The following is a 20,141-nucleotide window of genomic DNA, read 5'->3' as shown; positions in this document are numbered from 1 at the left end:
CTCTTGCTTGCAACGAAGAAAGCTAAGTCCTCCGAGCGTTGTTCTCCCGCTAATATTTGAATTTTCAACGAATTCTCCACGCGGGGAAAACAACGGAATACCTAGACGATGATAAAAATTTGAATCGTTGCATAATGGAGCAACCAGCGGGATGTTTTGCTAGTTCATTGAGGAACTAAATAAATTCTGAGGACTAGGATACATATCGATAACACGCAACTTCCTTTCATCACTGTAGAATGCTAATACATATATTTTCAACAAAGTCATTAAAGAAAAAAAGAATTAAAGTGCACATGAGTTATTGGTAAAACTTCTTATATAATTAGATTTGCATTTTATAAATATACAACTTGGCAATGTAAATCTTTTTTCCCGTACCTAATAGGTTTCAAGACGTACTGACTGTTCAACCCTCTACTTCAATAGATGATCCCACCCTATAATATAAATTTCCAGCAACGAAGTGGATCAAATATTTTCGACTGTTCGATAAATCTGTGTACTAAATTTCATAAAAATCGATTGATGAAACTACTAGATGTTTCTCGTAAAAAAAAAAAAAACAAAAAAAAACAAATGCAGAATTAAACTGTAGCCGAAACAGTGACAATATCAGTGTTATCCTTGCTCCCATCGTTTCATTTTCTTACTTAGTAGGCTCCTAACGCACACATTATTCCAGTCGAGTGAAACAGTATCCAATTTTCGTTGCTGGGCTTTGTTAACCGACGTTTCACACGCGTCGCGAAATGAGTTTTAGGTTATAGGGTTGTCGCGACAAGAGGGTAATTGCGATGAAATCGAGCCCGTTTGGCTGTTCGATTTTCATGTTCGGGCGTCGTTGATGCGCGGCACCGGCTCTGTATTCCGCAATAATGAAAGTATAAATATTCAGAGACGGTTGCGGAGCGCAACGCCGGATCGATGCAATTCATTACGTTATCTCACGTTGATCCCGCTCGATGCCACGCACGTAATGCGTAGACGACGCGAGTCGAGATATCGGGCGTGTCTATCGAGTCGCATGCACATGCATTTAAATCGCCGAAATTATAGTATCGGAGTGGCAGCGGAATACGAACGGATCGCCGCGATCTTATGGAGCACGGCGATGGAGGATATCTACATATTTTGTACGTGGCGATGACGAACTGGTGTTTAAATACTGTGGTTTGATAATAGGTTGGCTCGTGTAAAGTATCATTCATATAAACGATGGTTTACTTACGTTTGATATTTTTGGAATCGTTAAAATAATTTTAACAGCGAAAGCATTATTTTAGTTCATATCCATGCCGACGATAGTTTAACTATAATCCAGCACCACCATTGTAGCAATAATACTTACATCTTAAATAACATACAATCTCCGATCGAAACCGTCCAGTAATAATCCAATTTTTAAAAGCGAATTATGGTAACGACAGGCGATAGCTCCGAAGTCGCGATTCTCATTCTTGCAATTCCTCTTTCCCGTTGAAAAAATCATCGGTGTTCCCTGGCGTACTGGCAGGCAATAAATTAACGTTAGGGGAATGAAAATACGCGCGATCTCCCGTTGCGTTTCGCCTGGAAAATATCCAAGAGAGAGAGAGAGCGAGAGAGAAAAGCGAGAGAGAAAGTTGGGAACCGAGGGAGAGTCGGAAAAACCAGTGAAATTTCTCTCATAACGCTGCGTTTTGATTAAGGTAACGCCGATGTTAGTTAATAACGGGTTTATTAGGTTTCCGCTAATAAATGGCCCCGCGGTTTTCTTATTACGTCGCGGTGTGCCTGCGTGCAATGTAAATTTTAATAAAAACTCGAGCGGATACTCCCCTCGCCACGCTTCTACACGTTGGCTCGTGGTCGTAGATTTGTATTCACGTCTGTGTGAGTGCGCTTGTGTATTTAGGTATATGTACGAGGCATGCAACACTGCGTGGGCACGATGCAATACACGGAGTGTCATTAATTCCAACACCTTCAAGGAAACGCACAAAGAAGGACCAACGTTGGTTGTTCTACGTATCGTATCCGTAGCCTGAGTTTGATAAAAATTAAAATACTTTCAGCATTCGAGCAATATTTTTCATCTCAATCAAGTAATTTATCTTGCAATCAAATACAGTTGGGGACAGAAACAAATTAATCTCACGAGCATATTTTTCCCAGTACCGTATCGTGCAAAGATTCTCCGAGTTTAAAAATTGTCCAAATGCAGGGAGCGTGTCCCGAAGAAAATGAACAAGCACCGAAAGCAGTATTTCTTCGCTAGTTCCTCGCACTGCAACCATATCTAGGTCACGCTAATTTTTCGACCTATTCCCTCGTTGCCCGAACACTGCAGATTTATTCCCGCGAAAGTTGTGAAAGATGCTGGCTTAAGAAATAAATTTAAAGCACCGCTGGGTGCACTAGGACGCACCGGTCGGTTCAGCTCGAGCGAAGAGTTCGCCTCGAAGTTCTCGAAAAACGCTCCTTTTTTTCTTTTTTTTTTGGTCTGTACCGCGCAGCTGGTTTGTTTTATAACGAGCAGTTTACGCGACTTCAATTTGTCACCGTTGGAAAACGCGGATGCTAATTGCGAGCATTCTCGCTGCGCTTTTCGGAGCGCGACATCGTTGGGAAATATTTTTTTCCGAAGCAGACGATCGGCGCTCTATGAATGAAATTCGCATGAAAACGAGGAATCGAAATTAGTGATTGCTTTTCGTGGGTTGTTATGGTCATCGAGGAGTATTGTCCCGAGAACACAATAAACATGATAGGGATACTAACTTTATTTATAGATTTTATCCTTTGTTTCAGATTTTAATTGATTTGAGACTAAATTATTTCCTAGCTTGATTGGATTTTTTAAAATAGTACTTTGTATTATATATTCGTATAATCAAAGGATGTTAAAAGTACACTAAATTTGTTTAAAGTGATAGTAAGGCTGTATCGAAAAAATTTCAACAATATAAAGCAATCAAAGAACAGAATGTTTATTCAATTTTAATTTTAGGTAATGTATATAATTTTCGAGGCGAAAATCAAATCCTGTGGTGCAAAATAAAAAATCACACCAAACTACACGCCATTCTCATAATGGAAAGTGCCATTATTAGCGCGACATGTTCGAGGATCTTCGAAAAATCGAACGACAGATAATGCGACTTGGGTACGATAACTATCACCAGCGAGGTACTTTAAAATGTTTGTAATTGCGCCACTTGTCGGTAGTTTAACTGAAACCTCATTGTTTCTCCGAGTTTCCGATCGTTCGGTAAACGCGCGGTCGAGCTCCCCAGCGAAACTTGTTCCGTCGTTAAATCATCTGCGAAGCAATAAGGACAACTACGTACATGTTTCGAAAGTAGTTCGCTAAGTATGAGAAAAATATCGGGGCACACGTAGCTCATGTCTGAAAATAAGTATCGTGGCGTGTGAAAAGAATAAAAAATATTGCGGTAGATTGAAATTAATTTGAAGATGAATGGCTTCAATTATAATTTAAAATTATTTTGTGTGTGTTTATTTTTTGTCTACACTATAGTGTAGTAACTGCGGTCTGTTCGACGCGATTCAATTTTCAGAACTGAGATATTTTACTGACCAAACTAGTCAAGAATCGATCATAATTTTGCAATTAAAACAAATGTTTTCTAATGGAGGTTCACGAAAGATGTAGGCTGATCATAGTCCAACAACGAACTATGCCACGTCGAACGTCGAGCCGGTATTGTATAATTGAAAGCAAACACGCTCGAATGATCAATAGAGTAATTAAACTGTGAAATGAATAATTCGACGTGGGCTATATTGCCGTCATTTACAAAGAACGTGGAGCTGCTTCGAGAATAATAGAAACGGAAGTGCTTCGATGCGAAAAATTTTCATCAAAAGATCTATGGAACTGAGAACAAAATACACTCCACAATTTTTCTCCATAGCTTAAGAATAAAAAAATTAATAATTTAATACTATACATTATTTAATCGACCACCAGCGTTTTTAATTTTGAGTTCTCAGCCCTCAAGCGTTTCAATTCTGTAAGTAAAATACACAGTGTAAAGGGAGTCACTTAAAAATGTAAGACGCTGTTCGTTGTATAAAAAAATTCCTGAGGCAAATTTGCATAGTATCAAAGGACGTGTATAATATAGACGTAGTGTTTCTGCTTCCTCAACCATTTTCATTTCTTGAAAAATGAGAACCCAAATTGAGTGTCTTGAGAATTCTCGAGATATCTCGCGAAACTAAAAAATGTACATTAATTTTTTTTTTTAGAAAGATATACTTGTATATTTCTTGAAATATCTTATATTTCAAGAAATATTTTATTAATAATCTATTACGTTTCTGAATACAAATATAATAGTTACAATGCAGTGTAACATCTGCTTCACGGCTCTCGTCATAGTTAATTAGTAATAAAAGCTGTGTTACAACCACTCCAATGAAATTTTTATTATAAAAATCAATGGTACCTGTTCCTCGGGAACAGTTTTTAAAAACGTTTCCAATGGTAAAACTGTTTCCATAAATATACTATAAGAGCAGGTATTGTTTCAACTTTTCAATTTGCATTGTAATAGATTTTAAAAAAGAGTGGATATGAAATGTTTGCTTTGTTCTGTATTATGAAACACGAATTCTTTATATACTCTTCTACTATTCGAATATATAATGAATTTACCAATGCTCCACATTTTTAAATATCAGTGTCAGCAGGAAATTAAATTCACATAATGAAAAGGTCACTCTAGACACAAGATTTTGCAACACGTGTAGTTTGACTGGCACGTACAGAATACTTAACGTTCCTGTCTCAAATTAGGGCTATCGAAGCAATACCAAAATTGACCGAAACCGAAAGTGGCACCGAGTCGACCAGTCGCCAGAAATAGCCGCGACAGCAATAACGGTTCGTTTAAAATTGATTAAAAAACAGGCTACGTTTTCCAAAGGAATAGTCGACCGCTTTTCCCTATTCCGCTGGAATGCAATTTATTTAGCCGCTTGTTCAAGTACGCGGCTCAAAAATTTCCGTTCCACCCTCCCTTTCCCCCATTCGCTACAATTCATCGAGTGCCCCTCGAACAGGTCTCCGTATATTGTTGCGTGAAATAATAGATTTCGCAACGATATTCGTTGTTTGCCCGCCGCCTCTGCTTCCTCGTTTTTTTCCCGCCTCTCCCAGGTTTGCGGAATTTATTCTCGTCCACGATCGACGCGCTACCCGCTCGACTAAATATTTATCCTCGTCGGCGGAACGAGCTAATGAACGAAGAATGGGCTTTTTCGAGGGTGCGTGACCCTGCGAAATACGGCGCCTCTTAATTCCGAGCAAGTACCGACTGATGGGGCAATTAACAGTGGAGGACGGGAGTCGCCGGTATAAAATTCCATCGGATGAGCTCGACGCCGATAAACATGGAGAATGTTAATTCTGGCGTGTCGAAGGTGAAATTAAATTCGGATCGATTTTACGGGGTCTCGATTTCAGCCAAATTCGATCGCTGTGGGAGAAGTTTCAAGAAAAGAGATGAAAAGTCGTAACGGCGATATAGAGTCTTCCAAAAGGGGCTGTAGAATTTCATTTTGGAAAAACAAATACGTCTGTCAATGTTCTCTGGAGGGAGCTATAGAAAGACCTTCGTTTAAAATATAAAATAAATTATCTTTCCTTGGAAAATAGAACAAATCCTAAAGTCTAAAATTGATGAAAAAACATGACTATTCTTTGTCTACTTCTGACTTATAGAACACTGTGCGTGCGGCGCGCGGCGTTGTTACGTAAATTGCCTGGCTACTTTTGCGGTGCTTTTTCGAAAGCAATTGTTCGCGTAAACGTGTTTGCTTTGTTGTTTAAAACACGGGGTTATGGGCGTCGTAATTTCACCAGCGGTTTGCGATATCTTCGCGGCCAGGTGTTCCTGGTGGAGAACCTGCAGTCCTGAAATTTACTGCAACGAGCTTTAGCGCACTTGTAAAGAGTGCAAGCTATTGTTTCTTTGTCTGAAAGGTATAGGAATTTGCAGTGCAATTTTATGGTCAATCTTCAGTTCCCGTGGAGTGTGTATACCTCCATTGTATCATTATTATTTTTAACGGTGCATTTATACACGATTTTCAATCAGACCTTTAGAATCGTGCTCGGTATTGGGTAAATTTATATCGATGCCGAATCATCATGACTGACCTCTTTTACCTGCGTTTTCGCGTGGAAGACTAAAACAATATAAATCGTAGCGGACGAGTACATTTCATTTTAATTGAGACATTGCTAAAAATAATTCTCTTCTGGTGAGATATGAAATAATTATTCGAGTTTGGGACATTATTATTGTGTACGAAGAGGAGTTTATACTAAACAATGCATAGGAGAGGAAAAAGTAATTTGTACGGAACAATATGTTCATTTACATTTTTATACATTTTCACTGTTTTTAACACATATGTTATTCCCTATTTTTCACGTTACTATGCAAAATTTGGAGTATGCGAAAAAAAAAGAAATATCAATATTCATCTTTAGTATGTAGTTAAAATAGAAACTACATGTGACCTATACCTTAAAGTGGTACAATTAAATTTTAAAATATCAATACTTTATTAACAAAATACATCCACAGCGGTATTCTGCTTATTTTGTACATCATTCCTTGTTTGGCTTCATGAAAAAGAAACTAGTTTCAATTCAATCTCAGTCTATCAATCATCTACTCCACCTACTTCGAAATGAACGAAAAATTGAAAAAGGAACGATCGAAAGAACTTGTTGGTTTTACAGTCGACGTAGCTGGTGCGGTAAAATCCGGTTGACTTTTCCGCATTGCAAACGCGCTCGTCGGTGGAAGCAAGAGATTTAACTGCCACGTCCTGCTGCTCGGATTATCAGTGGGCACTCGCCCAAAAAAAAGAAAAAAAAAAGAAACAAAATAAAAAAAAAAACGCAACGGGAAGGGAGAAAAATATCAATTATACCAAGTGTTTCGTGCCGTGGGATTTAATTTTTGAGGCGGCGCGACACCGAATTTTAATTGGAACAACGCCGCTGGGTTGGCAGTAATTCATATTAATCCCGAGACCTTAATAACCAGAGACCCGTTGGCCAGCCTGGCCAACTGATGATATTGGATTACACCATTGATTCGTCATTAATATCGATCACCTGTGCGCCGAATGCGCGACGCGTTTAATGAGTATTCACTAGGAGCAACTCATTGTTTCGCGATCACGTAATTAAACACAGATCTACATAATTCTATAGAAACGATTGCTATAGCGGGACGCCCAATAGGAGGAAGGGGTTGAATAGAAAAACGGGAATTCGATTGGCATATATGAACGATATTTGAGTCATTACCGGTGGTCTGCATTGCGCTCATCGATTTTCGCGTTCTTTAAACAACAGAGATGTATATCTGTACTCGCATGGGGCGAGTAATCTCTTCCTTTGTTATCTAAATCGTTCCGATAAAGTGAAATTTCAGAGCATAAATTTGTTTCGCGTATTATGTTGATTGATTAATCTTAAATCAACGCAAGGCTCTTTTTGTAAGAGTACAATTGTGTTGTACAAACAGGGCTATATTTTTTCCATTAAACTAAAGAAAAATACTGTTCGCAGTATGTCCTTTTAAAACATATAATTTACATTTATGTTACGCATTCAGAATTATCAGATAAAATTCTTCGATATCAAACTTATTTTCATCCCCAAAAAGTGGTGTTTCTTTTTAACTTTTTACCCAGACTTAAGTCCACGATCGATCGCAGGAAAGAAACGATGCCTCGTCACGGGAGGTTGTTAACTTTTCGCTTCAACGATATCTTGAGATATTTCAAAGTTAATTAATATAGAGGGCGCGAAGGGGGTGGAGATTTGCGGACCCGTGCAGCGTAATCAGCGTGCGGCTATTGCGGGACATTACCGCTCATCGCCGTGCGAATTATTAACGCACGGGGTATAACATTAGTTACACGTACGCATTTTCTGATATGAATAATTGCACGCTTAATTGCATAAAATAATTCCCGAGGTCGTTATCGGCCGCCGTAAAATAGCATTACGCTGGGTCCAATCAATTGGATAGCGTGGCATTGTTAACAGACGCGCGGCAGCCCGTAGTTTAATATTAATGGATGACGTTACGCTTCTCGAAATTAGCAACCGCCACCATAATATCGTTATTGATACGTCGTTCTAATAGACGACCGTGGGAACACGTTTCTAACTCGCGTTGTGAGAGGTTTAGAGAGCGATTAATAAACGTCGATGAAAGCAATAACACTAGGCGAAACGGTATTGCGTTGTTGTTACTATTCAGCGAGCGTCAATAAGCAAACTACGAATGAAATGCTCGTGCAATTAGTAGAAATGAGATCAACATTCTTGGTAGTTTTCGAAAAGGTGGAAGATGTAGAATATAGGGTACTTGTTCGTTTCTCTCTACGCATGAAAAATGTCATATTTGTTTGTTTCCATAGGATTATTAATTTTTTGTGCTTATTATTCACATTTTACTAGATAGAGTACCAACTTAACTTGTCTGTATCTCTTTATTTGACCAGACACTGCACCCTATTCTCATTGTCTGACTACATACGTGCTTATACTACTTGATTGTCTATACATAGTGACATTTTCCTTGTCTGATTAAATTCACGAGCCTTCCACTTGGCAACTCCTTATATTATCGAATCTTTACAATAAAACATTATTCACATCTCGAATTGGAAATGTTATCATTCAGTTTTCGTAGTACAGTCACGAGCTTTTTCAAAGGCCTGCAAACACGTTTCAAATCGAATAGATTTTTCACTTTTACCCTTTGAGTGCCACATAAAAATTTTCATACATACGCTGTCTTATTCCACTTCCCTGGCCAGTAACACGCGACCATATCTTGTCAGGCCAGTAGAATGCGACCGTACCAGGCCAGACATGTAGAACACCCGCGGGCACTTGAAAAGGCCTGCGCGAGACACATTCTGAATTTAATATTTCCTCTTCTTTTTTTTCCGCAGAACCAGAGAAACATCGTATCGACTTCCCATAACAATCACAAGAATATAGAAACTGGGATTGCATGGCTTTCCCATTCCCTCTCCCGCCCCTACCCGTCCACCTCCAAAACCATTTATTTCCAGCGACGTACGACTTCGTAGCAAAAACTGCGGCTTTTTTTCCGGGCAGAGAATTAATATAGAAATCGTATTTACAAAAGCCGTTTAGGAAAGAGCGCGGCAAACGAGAGCGGAGATACCTATAATATTGGCAAAACGGTTGTATCGTTCTAGTCCCTGACGAAACAACGGCTCAGAGAGAGATCGCAGACCAGACCCGAGTCGCGGAGCTTCCCACCGAGCGTAATGGCCTACATGTCGAGGACGGAGACGACGTCGTCCCCGGAAAGCGGCCAGGACGAGGAGAGGTCCTTCTTCGACAGGCCTCCGCCAACCCCGCAGCCGATACCGCCCCCACCGCCGCCACAGCAATCGAAAACGCAGATCGAGCAGGGCGTAGATGGACTGGCCAAGGATGAAGAGGACAGCGCGAAGGTCGCGGATCTGCTCGAGCCTGCGGGCGAGCGGGGAACATCCGAGGAACTGGTCAGGTGAGAAGAATGTTATTTAAACAAAATATATAATACAGGTCTCCTTTTTCGTTGGGTTTTAGAGTTTGAAGGAATTGAGTATGGGTGTGGCTCTTGTTTGTTAGTAGGTAGTAATAGCTATTTCGGAAAGAAGGAATTTAGAATAAAAATTAAAATTGTTGACTAATTGTTGGTCATCTGTTGGGGGTATGACTGCAGTTAAAATAGATGTACGAATAAAATAACATGTAAAAATGTATGTTAAATATTAGACAAAAAGTGAGAAAACATTATTAAGATATATAAGGAAGACATGTCTATTCACATGAATGATGAATGTGAATTACGATTTTGCAGGTTTGCACCGCAGAAAGATGAGAGGACGGCGATTGACGGACAGGTCAGAAGACCTCGTCACATCTCGAGGGACCATTACATTTCAAGGTGAGAATCTGTCCTTACCCTCCTCGTTATTCAGTCCTGAAACCAATTCACGATAAAAAAAAACTATCAATTCTTAGAAATGCGAATTTCAAATTTGATTTGCTAAAATTAATGCGCAAATGTTTCGTAAAAGCGTGATACTATAAAGTCGAAGTTCTGTGTATTTCGTACGTATCATGGATCGACTGTGGGCGGATCCAACGTTGAGTGTGAAGTGTCATGATCTACAACGTGAAAGAGATTACAGAAAAACGAGTTGGAGCAGGTCGGGGTACGACGCTCCCGTGGGCGAGAGCACGAGGGCGCAGCAGGAAGAAGGGGTGACTCTCAGGAGGGATTTGACTGGGGGTACAAGGATTTCTCCAAGCACCATCGATCGAATATTCGACAACAGTAATAGGAGACAGTATGGCATGGGAATTGTTGGCAGATTCTTCGGGTGAGTTCTCCTCCTTCTGAAATATATTCATCGTTCTTGTTAAATGACGAACGACATCAAACGATACATTATTGTATTTTCCTTACAAGCGTCCACTAGAAGATATATACAAAAATATATCATTTCATTACCTAAAAATCAGTAACTTAAAGTGTCCTTGGAGAAGAAAAGCATCACATAGTTATGTTTGTTTTTTTTAAATCAAACAATTACTCCGGTGATTTATGTTAAGTGTCCCACTCTGTATTAGTGAAAAATAGTATAGGTTTTAAATAGGAAACATGTCCAAGGGGTAGAGAAAATTACACCTCTGAGAATGCATTTTGTTTCAATCGAATATTCAATTTGGGTTCGGAGATACAACATCTTGGAAGGTAGCGTTTAAAGTGAATTTAACACTGAAATTCTCGGAAGCATCGTGGCCTATATTTTTTCCCGGAAATGCGTACTAGAAACGTAATAGTAATAGCAAAAAAATGCTGACTCAGCATCTTTCATTGCTGTGCGCCGACTTCCGTGTTTGGGTAGATCAGCGAAGACGTGGGAGCGAGAGATCCGACTGGGCAAGGGGAGAAAACCGTGTGCGCGAGTAAGAGGTCCCAGTGTGCGAGCGAGAGGTAGTTATCAGAGTGATGAAAATGATGTAATTATGAAATTTCTATGAAAGTAGGTAATGAAGCTATATAACTATGTGAAGGATTGTTTTCCAACTAGAACGCAAAGCTTGAAATTTAGCTTAATATTAACATACTTTCAATATAGCTCAAAAGTTAGAACGTTGCAGTTCTAAAACCATATGGATTGAATAGTTGATAGCATTACTAATGTTGTAGTAATAATACTGTTTTAGAACATGTTGTAGTTCTAATACTATTTTAGAACACTGTCTAATTCGAGAGTTAATTCAACTGGATTTAATCAAATGCCCTCTATTATTATTACAACAAAAGTTATTCAAGTTGAAGTAATGCTGTTAGTTTAATACCATTACATCAATTTACCAAGGTAAATTATTTACCTATTTTTTCCCACGATGAGAAATTCCTGCAAGGATCTTTAAAAAACGAGGTTACCAACTCTAAATTTCATACATAGTTTACAGAATCCTGAATCTGTTTAAACTTTAGTTGGTACCAAGTTTGTTAAATATTGTACTTTATGCACATTTCATCCAACCCAGCATTGTTGCAAAATATGTCGCATCGCAAACATTTGACGTCAAACATTTTACCACTAAATTACGATGTAATATTTACACGCAACACGGAGAACGTATCGACAACGCGTGACTGCAAATAAATTCGTGCAAACAAGGAAAAATCACGTGTTTCCCATCGGTTTGTTTCAGCATTCCGAGTGCTGGCATTTATCAGGTATCAGGCAATCATTGTCTATTGATACGACTGTTGTTCCACACGAATGAAGAAATTGATTTCGTAACGGTTAATAACAGTTACAAGTACAGAGGAATTATTGACGTAACACCAGACCCAGTCTACACATCAACGAGTTGCTTGTGTATCATTTTTAATACTTTATTGATTCTTAAGTTTAATACTTTATAGATCCTTCAATTTTATTCATTAATTCAATTTAATCTTTATTTCAAGTTCAACTTTTGGGATTCAAAAACAACGCGAGTACCTGTACTCGGAAATTTTGATAACAGAGACAGTTCACTCGAAGAGGCGTCAGGTTAAAAATCGTTGCGAAACCATGGTTTAAACAATACTGTGGACCCCGTGGACCTACTGTGGTTCCTTGAACCACCGTATTTCAGGGTGCAAGAAATTCGCGCGACAGGAGGAGATTGAAATCCAGAAATTCGTCTACCCGATACTCATCTTATTCTGCAATTTCCACGTTTCCACGCGGCTTTATTAAAATAACTTTCTCCCGAGCTCTTCTACGCTCCGCTTTAACGATCGCGCGAAGGTTTTATCGCGTAGCTACGACCCAGTTAGAGATATACGTAATGCACAAATAGCGAAAGCGGACGAGCAGCAAATGTCAGAAACGAAATGAAACCGTGACGCTTGGCGTCTGCGTCTTGACAGAGCGCGGTGATATTTAAAAAATGTCAGATGGCTCGGAAATATCGATCGTTCTATACATTTGTGTGCAAATGTTGGGAAACAATTTCCACGAGTCCATATCCATAGCTGCATCATGATTTCTTTTTATATAGTGTACACATTTATCAATTTCTGGTAAATCATTTTTCAGGTAGTTCACAAGGTTCGTTTTCGCCCGTTTTATTTTTCAGTTTGTCGTATGATGTATCACGCACGAATATTCAGAAATATACAAGGATATGTAAAAATGCATAAATATATCAAATGTATGGAATCAAATACAGGTTGCAACATTCAAAATACAAAATATGCCTTAATATAAATTTCATAAACTGGCATAAACATCGACATTTATTACATTTTCTGAACATTACATAATTTTTTAATACGAAACGAAACAAATTGCAGTTGATTTCCTACGACTTTTCATTTATCGAGACGTATGCTTTTAAATGTATTTATTCGAACGCAACTGGTAATGATAATTCGTGTAAATCTATAGATTCTTCACTTGTGTCCGTAAATCTATGCTACCTCAAGTTGCCCCATTCACCGCAGAAAGCTATTGTGTACGGACAACAACCGTGTAAAAATAGCGGTATAAATGCAAGCACGGGAAAAATGGTCGTAATTTTTTTTCCCAACGCATTTCAATATGACTTTTATGAATTACTTTTTTTTTGTTGAATGACAAATGAAACCTGTACGTGTAGTTCATTTCAGCGTAGAAAAGACTGCCGATGCAGGTTAACATCTCCACTTTCATGCTCCGTACAATTAATTAAATGAGAAAATTTACTACAAACACAGCCACGATTATTTACATTCTATTTTAACGGAGCCACTGACTACTACAAATACGAGTCTATTTAACGCAGATTGTATCAGTTTTCATGCAAATAATTAGGGAGTATTATTGATGCGAATTATTATGAAAACGAGCCGTTCGCATCAGGAACGATTGAATGGTTCGAGCGATCAAAATGATTTTTTTCCAACACAGAGTGATTATACACATCGCTAATTACATTGACTCCCGTTAATAAATAAATAAATCATTTTAGTCAAATTGTTGGGGAAAAACGGTATCATTCGTGAATGCCGTTCATTTAAAATTACTGCGATTTAAAAGCGAAATAATACAGCGTAATAACAGACTTAATAACGTGTCTTTTTGTGATTGCAGAAGATCATTTCGAAAAAGTGTTTCTCAGAAGCCAGATGTAAGAAAGCAGCTGGATGACTTCGAAGACCATCGGCCATACTTTACGTATTGGATCACCACCGTTCAAGTGCTCATTTTGATAATATCTTTAGCGTGTTATGGTTTCGGGCCCCTGGGCATGGATCTTAGTCACAGATCGGGACTGGTGAGTTGAATGTCTAAAAAACTTTACAATTATAATAACCATATCTGTGTTACTGTTCTTTTCTTTTTAATAATTTCGCTTTTATAAAACATCCCATTTTACCAAGCCCTACAGAGAATTTAGTGAATAAAATCGAAATTCTTATAAATTATAATCTTATTAATTCTTGTTATAACCAAACTCAACTGGAATATTCTCAAGCTAGATTTTATCTTATTTTATCAACCATAGCAATAGGTTACATCGTACTTTTAGCTGGCGACGAACGTCTCCATTGAGTTTTACGAAAATTCCATTTCAGGTTCTTGTGACGAGTCTGTCGCTGCAGCAAGTGGACTACCAGGAACCAGCGAATTTCTGGTTTGGTCCGCGAGCCGCGGATTTGATTCACCTGGGCGCGAAATTCGCGCCGTGTATGCGTCGCGATATTAAAATTCTGAAGGAGATCGACGTCTGGCGGGAAAGAGAACGCGACACTGCCTGCTGCATCAGAAACGACGACTCCGGCTGCGTGCAGTCTAGTAAAGCGGATTGCTCTGTGAGTTGTTACCCAGTTTCTACCCTGAAATAAACCACAAAGCAACGAACAGATGGGCAAACATTTGTTCGAATAATAGGTGGCGAATAGAGACTCTGTACTGGTAAAAGTAGATAATACGATCCAGTTTTAAAGAGAAATCAGCGGAAAAACATTTTTCAAATTAGTCGGTGTATGTCGATAGTCTTTTTCAAAACGATTTCTTAATTATGAATCAAATGTTGTCTTTAATTCTAAATCTGAAATTTGATATTCAAGTGAGATTTTTATGAAATTTTGTAAATATGCATGTTGACTTCTCTTATCTATGTTTATAATATGATCTCTATTTTTATAGAGAAATCAATTACAAAAGCATTTTTCAATAATTCCTAACTTCATCTGTTTAGTCGTATTAAGTTTGCATTTCTCTTTCAATCTGCTCCTTAATTATGAATAAAATGTATCAAAAGTTCATCTCTGAGTGCAAATTTTGCCCATTTCTGTGAACGTGTATAGTTTTCGGATTCTCCTGTTCGTATTTATAATATGATCTTCTCTTTTGCGAACCAACTGGTCCGGGGACTGAGATCGACTGCTACGGTAAATTTCAGTGAAATTATTAAGTTACTCTCCGTTTTTTCATTTTTCTTTTTTTTTTGGTGCATCTAGGCTATTAGCTGTTTCATAGAGACATAAAAAAATATTAATTTTATTCAAGGACCTGTGTTCGATGCGATACAAAAGCTACGTTTTAATTTTGCACGAAATTCATATTGGCATCCGCTCTTTAATCAGTGAATCAAATTACGTAAAAGGAAGTTAACAATGTTTATAAATCTATAAAAACTAAGTCTTCTATAAAAAGACATAATATCATAAGTAAATCAATTTTCAACACTGATAATTCTTGTTGCTGTGTATTGCCAACAATGAAAGAATTGCGGCCTTTCCCTAGGTTACTTCAGTACTAATAACTTCGTGAAAAAAGAGTCCCCAGAACACTAAAAAAATGGTCTAAATTCTCGATGTAAACTATTAATTACGATCACAATTTTTGTTATCCGTTATTAAGTTCTTTGTATCGTTATAATTTCTGCAACGAAATTGTTGTACTGCATGATACAATTCACAAGCACTATACCTCAAAGATGAATCCAACGAAGTGCTCATCGTGTGCGATGCTTTTGAAAACTGTAGAACACGATATCGACCTGGAAAAAATGGGGACCTGGGGACAGCGGACCCGGTGGTCGCATAAGCGGATCTGTTTGCGGGTTGGATCCGAAGTTTTGCGATGCGCCAGCAAGTATAGCGCCGTACGAGTGGCCAGACGACATCACCAAATGGCCCATCTGTCGGAAGACTAATCCCTTCAATCAACGTTTCAGGTAAATTCAACGTCATTACTCAACACTCCACTCCATCTTTAATAATACCTTTTTCGTTGTACTCGTTTTTCACCATACTCCGCATTCAATATTTCAAATTTCAATACAACTACAGTGAAAGGCTTGACAACAATTTTTAAATATCAGTAACTATATGATATTCAGTATTAAATAAGCAGCCTTTGAACTGGTCTATCCAAATTTATCTACACAAGCTCTAATACCTATTCTACCAATTTCTCTCTATGGTTCCTGTTTGTCGAATGGTTAATATGGAGGCAAATCCTTTATGTTGATAAATAGTAGAAACGGGAGTCAACGAGGGAGTGCAAACTTCCCAGTGGGTCGTTATAAAGACAAGATGGCGGAGCACATGGTGTGCGAGGTGATCGGTCATCCCTGTTGCATCGGTATCCACGGGATGTGCCGAATCACCACGAAGGAGTACTGCGACTTCGTGCATGGGTACTTCCACGAAGAGGCGTCGCTCTGTTCCCAGGTTGAGTGTTTGCACGACGTCTGCGGCATGATTCCCTTTCTTCATCCTGAGTGGCCGGATCAGTTCTACAGGCTTTTCACCACCACTTTTCTTCACGCCGGGTAAGGTCCACGTGAAGTCTTTTCTGGAGAAATTATAATTGCTCTTCGGGGACAAATTGTTTTGTATAGAATAGACTAACCAACGATGCCTTACTGGACAGTGTTTGGTAATACACGATCTCGCGTTTTGCTTGCAGGGTTCTTCACTTATCCATCACAATAATGGTTCAGTATTTCTTGATGCGAGACTTGGAGAAACTGACGGGCTCGCTACGTATCGCGCTGATCTACTTTACCGGGGCTCTAGCTGGGAACTTGGCCAGTGCCATATTCATTCCTTATAGAGCGGAGGTAAGTAGTCGTTTCGATATATACATACATACGTCACCGATTAGAGAAACAGTATTATATTTAGTACAATCACAGGCTTGAGAAATACGTGTGCCATGTGCGGTTTGATAGACAGGGAACGCGTTAAGTTCTACGAGATACGTGGAATTTTATTATTGTCAAATACTGTGAAAGAATATCCACTTCTTTTAACATATTAATTTAGAGAATGTAATTTATAACATATCACATAAAAATTAGGACGAGTTTTGCCTAAGCTCACACAGTTAATTTCATTGAAGCACCTTTAAAAAATTATACCTCCTCACCCTTCGATATTGAATTACCCACCTTCTTAGTTTTGTAATAATTTTTTAAAAAATCCACTCCGTAAATATCATGGAATATATGTACAAGCCAACGCACCCTTCGATCACTGAATATTTATACTCGCACCCACCCACCCCTGAAGCACCGACTTCCGAACTCGATTATCCGACAAACATTGTTCATTTGCGCTTCCCGGACTAAATGCAAATCAGCGATCGTCATTTGTCGATCCCAAGAACGCATTTGAAGAGGGAAACAGCGACCACCCTCATCAGAAATTATAATCCAGATCTCTCCGCAATTACCCAGGCTCCACGATTTTATTAACCGTGGAACGAAGTTTTAATTGAATAATCTCACGGTACGTTTAACGGACCGTTCCGTTGTGTATCGTCGATTTAATCGACTCTTCGACCCGTCAAGGCTGGAATAATTGCTCTGGGAGGGAGGGCCACCTTGCGTCGCGACTCATATCTGCACGGATAAGGAAACGGTATTAGAATCGTTTGCTTTACTGCGTCGTTCGCGTACTCCGGGCGTCTTACTGCTCGATAGTTTAACCCTTAATACCTCGATGAACTTGGATTTATACGTCAATTCCATTCCCACGTCTCTGTTTCCAACTGTTTCCTTTCACTTCGGGGAGAAGTTGTGTACAAGGAGAAACGCCAGAAGGATAAAGCGAACGGAAAGCGGCGTTCTCGGTGAGCCCAATTTGTTCCAATTAGTTTTGTTGAACGTACCCTCGATCCCTGAGAACTATATCTCTAAGCGATACAGTGTTAATTATTGTTTCCTCCATTTATTCTACTGGGGCCAGTCTCACGCGTCCACGAGTTTCGTGCTTGCAATACCGAACGCTGATTTCAGAAAGGGTTAGGGTGGTCCATCTGAAACAGAGCGTTTGAATAAGTTTGTTAGTTTGGAAGGTACAGGGCAAGTTCACCTTTCCTATAGTTACTATATCTGGAAATCTGGAGGTTACCAAAAGGATTTTAGAATTTTATTTTTTAATAATAAAATACGTTTGTCTACATTCACATCATCCTTTAAAATTAATTGTAATCTTGTATACCGCTTGTGTTTGGTTAAAAATAAAATTTGAAAGCTTCTTTTAGGAAAACCCATTGCGTAAAATTTAAATACAGGAGAAAATATTTTACAGACTTGCAAAAGCCAAACAGTTCGTACACCTGGGGCTTTTTTAATTTTGTGCATCATAATAATGTTGTTACCTATGCGCGAGTATACCAGAGCAGAGCACGTAAAAATTAATGAGGTGGTTTCCACAATTTTAAAGATAAATTTTATGCTACGAGAATTTCTTCCTTTCGGTATAATGAAACGAATTTATATACACATTTACATATATTTATATTTATATAATATGCACATAATACTATATTTTACATTCATATTTAATTCGTCCAGTATGCTTATCTATTTGCAACATAACCCTGATGAAGATTCCTAATTTAACTTTTCACTTTAAAACTTCAAGCCATAAATCGGGACTTCATTAATCCCCTGTTTATCTCCTAAAAGTTCCCCTACAATTCAACTTTGTCAGTAGTAATGGCGCTTCTCCCATCCTAAACTAACATTTTTCCCAATCGTACTTGCAAATAAACACCATAAACATTTACATCAAAGAACCAACAGGACCACTGTTAACAAACGTCATCGCTTGTTGCAGGTCGGGCCAGCAGGCGCGCACTTCGCCCTTCTGGCGACCCTAATCGTCGAAGTCCTGCACTGTTGGCCAATGCTAAAGCACCCTCGACGAGCCCTGTCGAAGTTGATCTTTATCCTACTGGGCCTGCTCGTGCTGGGCATACTGCCATGGGTGGACAACTACGCCCACCTCTTCGGGTTCATCTTTGGCTTTCTAGCCGCGTACGCCCTGATGCCTTTCATTTCGTTCGGCCACTACGATCGTCGTCGCAAGGTCTGGCTGATCTGGATCTGTCTGATCCTCATCGTGGTCCTCTTCACCCTCCTCCTAACCCTGTTCTACAACGTGCCGGTGTACGAGTGCGAGGTCTGCAAGCTGTTCAACTGCATCCCGTTCACGCGCGACTTTTGCGCCTCGCAGAACATCAACTTCAAGCGTGAGGAGCCCGTATGACACACGGGGCCGTGCTTCGAAGTCGAATTCGAAACATCTTACCGCGTCGGCCAGGATCTGGAACGATCCTGGCTGTGGCAGCCGATCGTCTTGGCTCTGCTGTGGGACTCGAAGATTACCTGGTGACTCCTCGACTCGTGCGAGGGTCGAGCCGAAGGGTTCGAACGCACGTCTCCTCAGTTGTCGGCCGACGAACCTGGAAGAACTCGTATTCGCCCGCCCGGACGAACGACATTGCCTTAAAGATTAAATAAAGCCCAGGACCCCTCCGGGGACCTGCGAGTGCCGACCTGACTTCGTGGTCCTCGGTGTGGCATGTAAATATTAGAAACAACCGCGCCTTTACCGTAAGCGACCATCGTCCCCTGGGGCGATCGTGTCCTCGACGACTCTGTCGTTTCTAGGCGACGAACGGACAGAGAGAGCCCCAAAACAAACTACCCCGATCGAGTGGACGCGATCGATCACCCTCCAGGGGAGAGGGCGAGGCTCCGTTCTGATACGTGGTTCGATAGAACGAAGACGGGACGGAGCGGACACGTGTACATAGCCAAAGAAAATGAAGGAACTCTTGTTACATATACATATACATACGTACGAACATAAGGAACGACCTTAATAAGTTTAAATTTTAGAGGGAAAACCGATCACGCGAACAATGTTGAAAGTGTTGCACGTCTTTCGTCTTCTGCGCGACGCAGCAACCCCCTGTACCTCCGACGTCGGAACTATCTGTGATGGGCCACGCGGTTGTCTTCGAAGAATATTTTTCATAAGCCAACGGGTGCAACATCTATTGGGGAGAGGGGAGATCATCCACCACGCGAATCGGACGAGCTTTAATTTTAAGGTCGGGGTAAGGGACTTGGCGAGGAGGGATATGGGAAAGTGTTAAACGATAAGTCTCCGGTGAAACGAATCAATTTTTTATAACGGCGTGAGAGTGATCGAGAGAGAGAGAGAGAGAGAGAGAGAGAGAGAGAGAGAGAGAGAGAGAGAGAGAGA

General features: G+C 39.7%; 2 protein-coding genes and 1 long non-coding RNA gene across 4 annotated transcripts in view; 2 read left to right on the top strand and 1 right to left on the bottom strand.

Annotated features, from left to right (window-relative positions):
* The window catches only part of LOC128886345 (neuronal acetylcholine receptor subunit alpha-7-like), a 454,660-nt gene that overhangs the window by 40,097 nt on the left and 394,422 nt on the right, over positions 1–20,141 (top strand). The gene's annotated exons all lie outside the window — the stretch shown is intronic.
* The window catches only part of LOC128886337 (inactive rhomboid protein 1), a 227,271-nt gene that overhangs the window by 207,112 nt on the left and 18 nt on the right, over positions 1–20,141 (top strand). Inside the window, exons 9-17 of the mRNA XM_054141083.1 lie at positions 9,277–9,593; positions 9,930–10,016; positions 10,255–10,455; positions 13,717–13,900; positions 14,202–14,438; positions 15,618–15,808; positions 16,112–16,408; positions 16,546–16,699; positions 18,705–20,141. The exon at positions 18,705–20,141 is cut by the window's right edge and continues 18 nt beyond it. Of these exons, the coding sequence (XP_053997058.1) occupies positions 9,277–9,593; positions 9,930–10,016; positions 10,255–10,455; positions 13,717–13,900; positions 14,202–14,438; positions 15,618–15,808; positions 16,112–16,408; positions 16,546–16,699; positions 18,705–19,136 (2,100 nt within the window). The 3' untranslated portion in view covers positions 19,137–20,141. The remainder of the gene's footprint in view (positions 1–9,276; positions 9,594–9,929; positions 10,017–10,254; positions 10,456–13,716; positions 13,901–14,201; positions 14,439–15,617; positions 15,809–16,111; positions 16,409–16,545; positions 16,700–18,704) is intronic.
* Positions 16,706–20,141, bottom strand: part of LOC128886358 (uncharacterized) — a 31,718-nt gene continuing 28,282 nt past the window's right edge. For both annotated transcript variants that reach the window (XR_008459800.1, XR_008459799.1), the window contains exons 2-3: positions 17,554–17,898; positions 16,706–17,482 (exon numbers count right to left, since the gene is read on the bottom strand). This is a non-coding gene — a long non-coding RNA (uncharacterized LOC128886358). The remainder of the gene's footprint in view (positions 17,483–17,553; positions 17,899–20,141) is intronic.

The sequence above is a fragment of the Hylaeus anthracinus genome, unplaced genomic scaffold, assembly GCF_026225885.1.
Source record: "Hylaeus anthracinus isolate JK02 unplaced genomic scaffold, UHH_iyHylAnth1.0_haploid 11982, whole genome shotgun sequence".
NCBI classification, from domain to species: Eukaryota; Metazoa; Arthropoda; class Insecta; order Hymenoptera; family Colletidae; genus Hylaeus; species Hylaeus anthracinus.
Note: the sequence above shows the minus strand (reverse complement) of the source record. Positions and strands in the feature narration are given on the sequence as shown.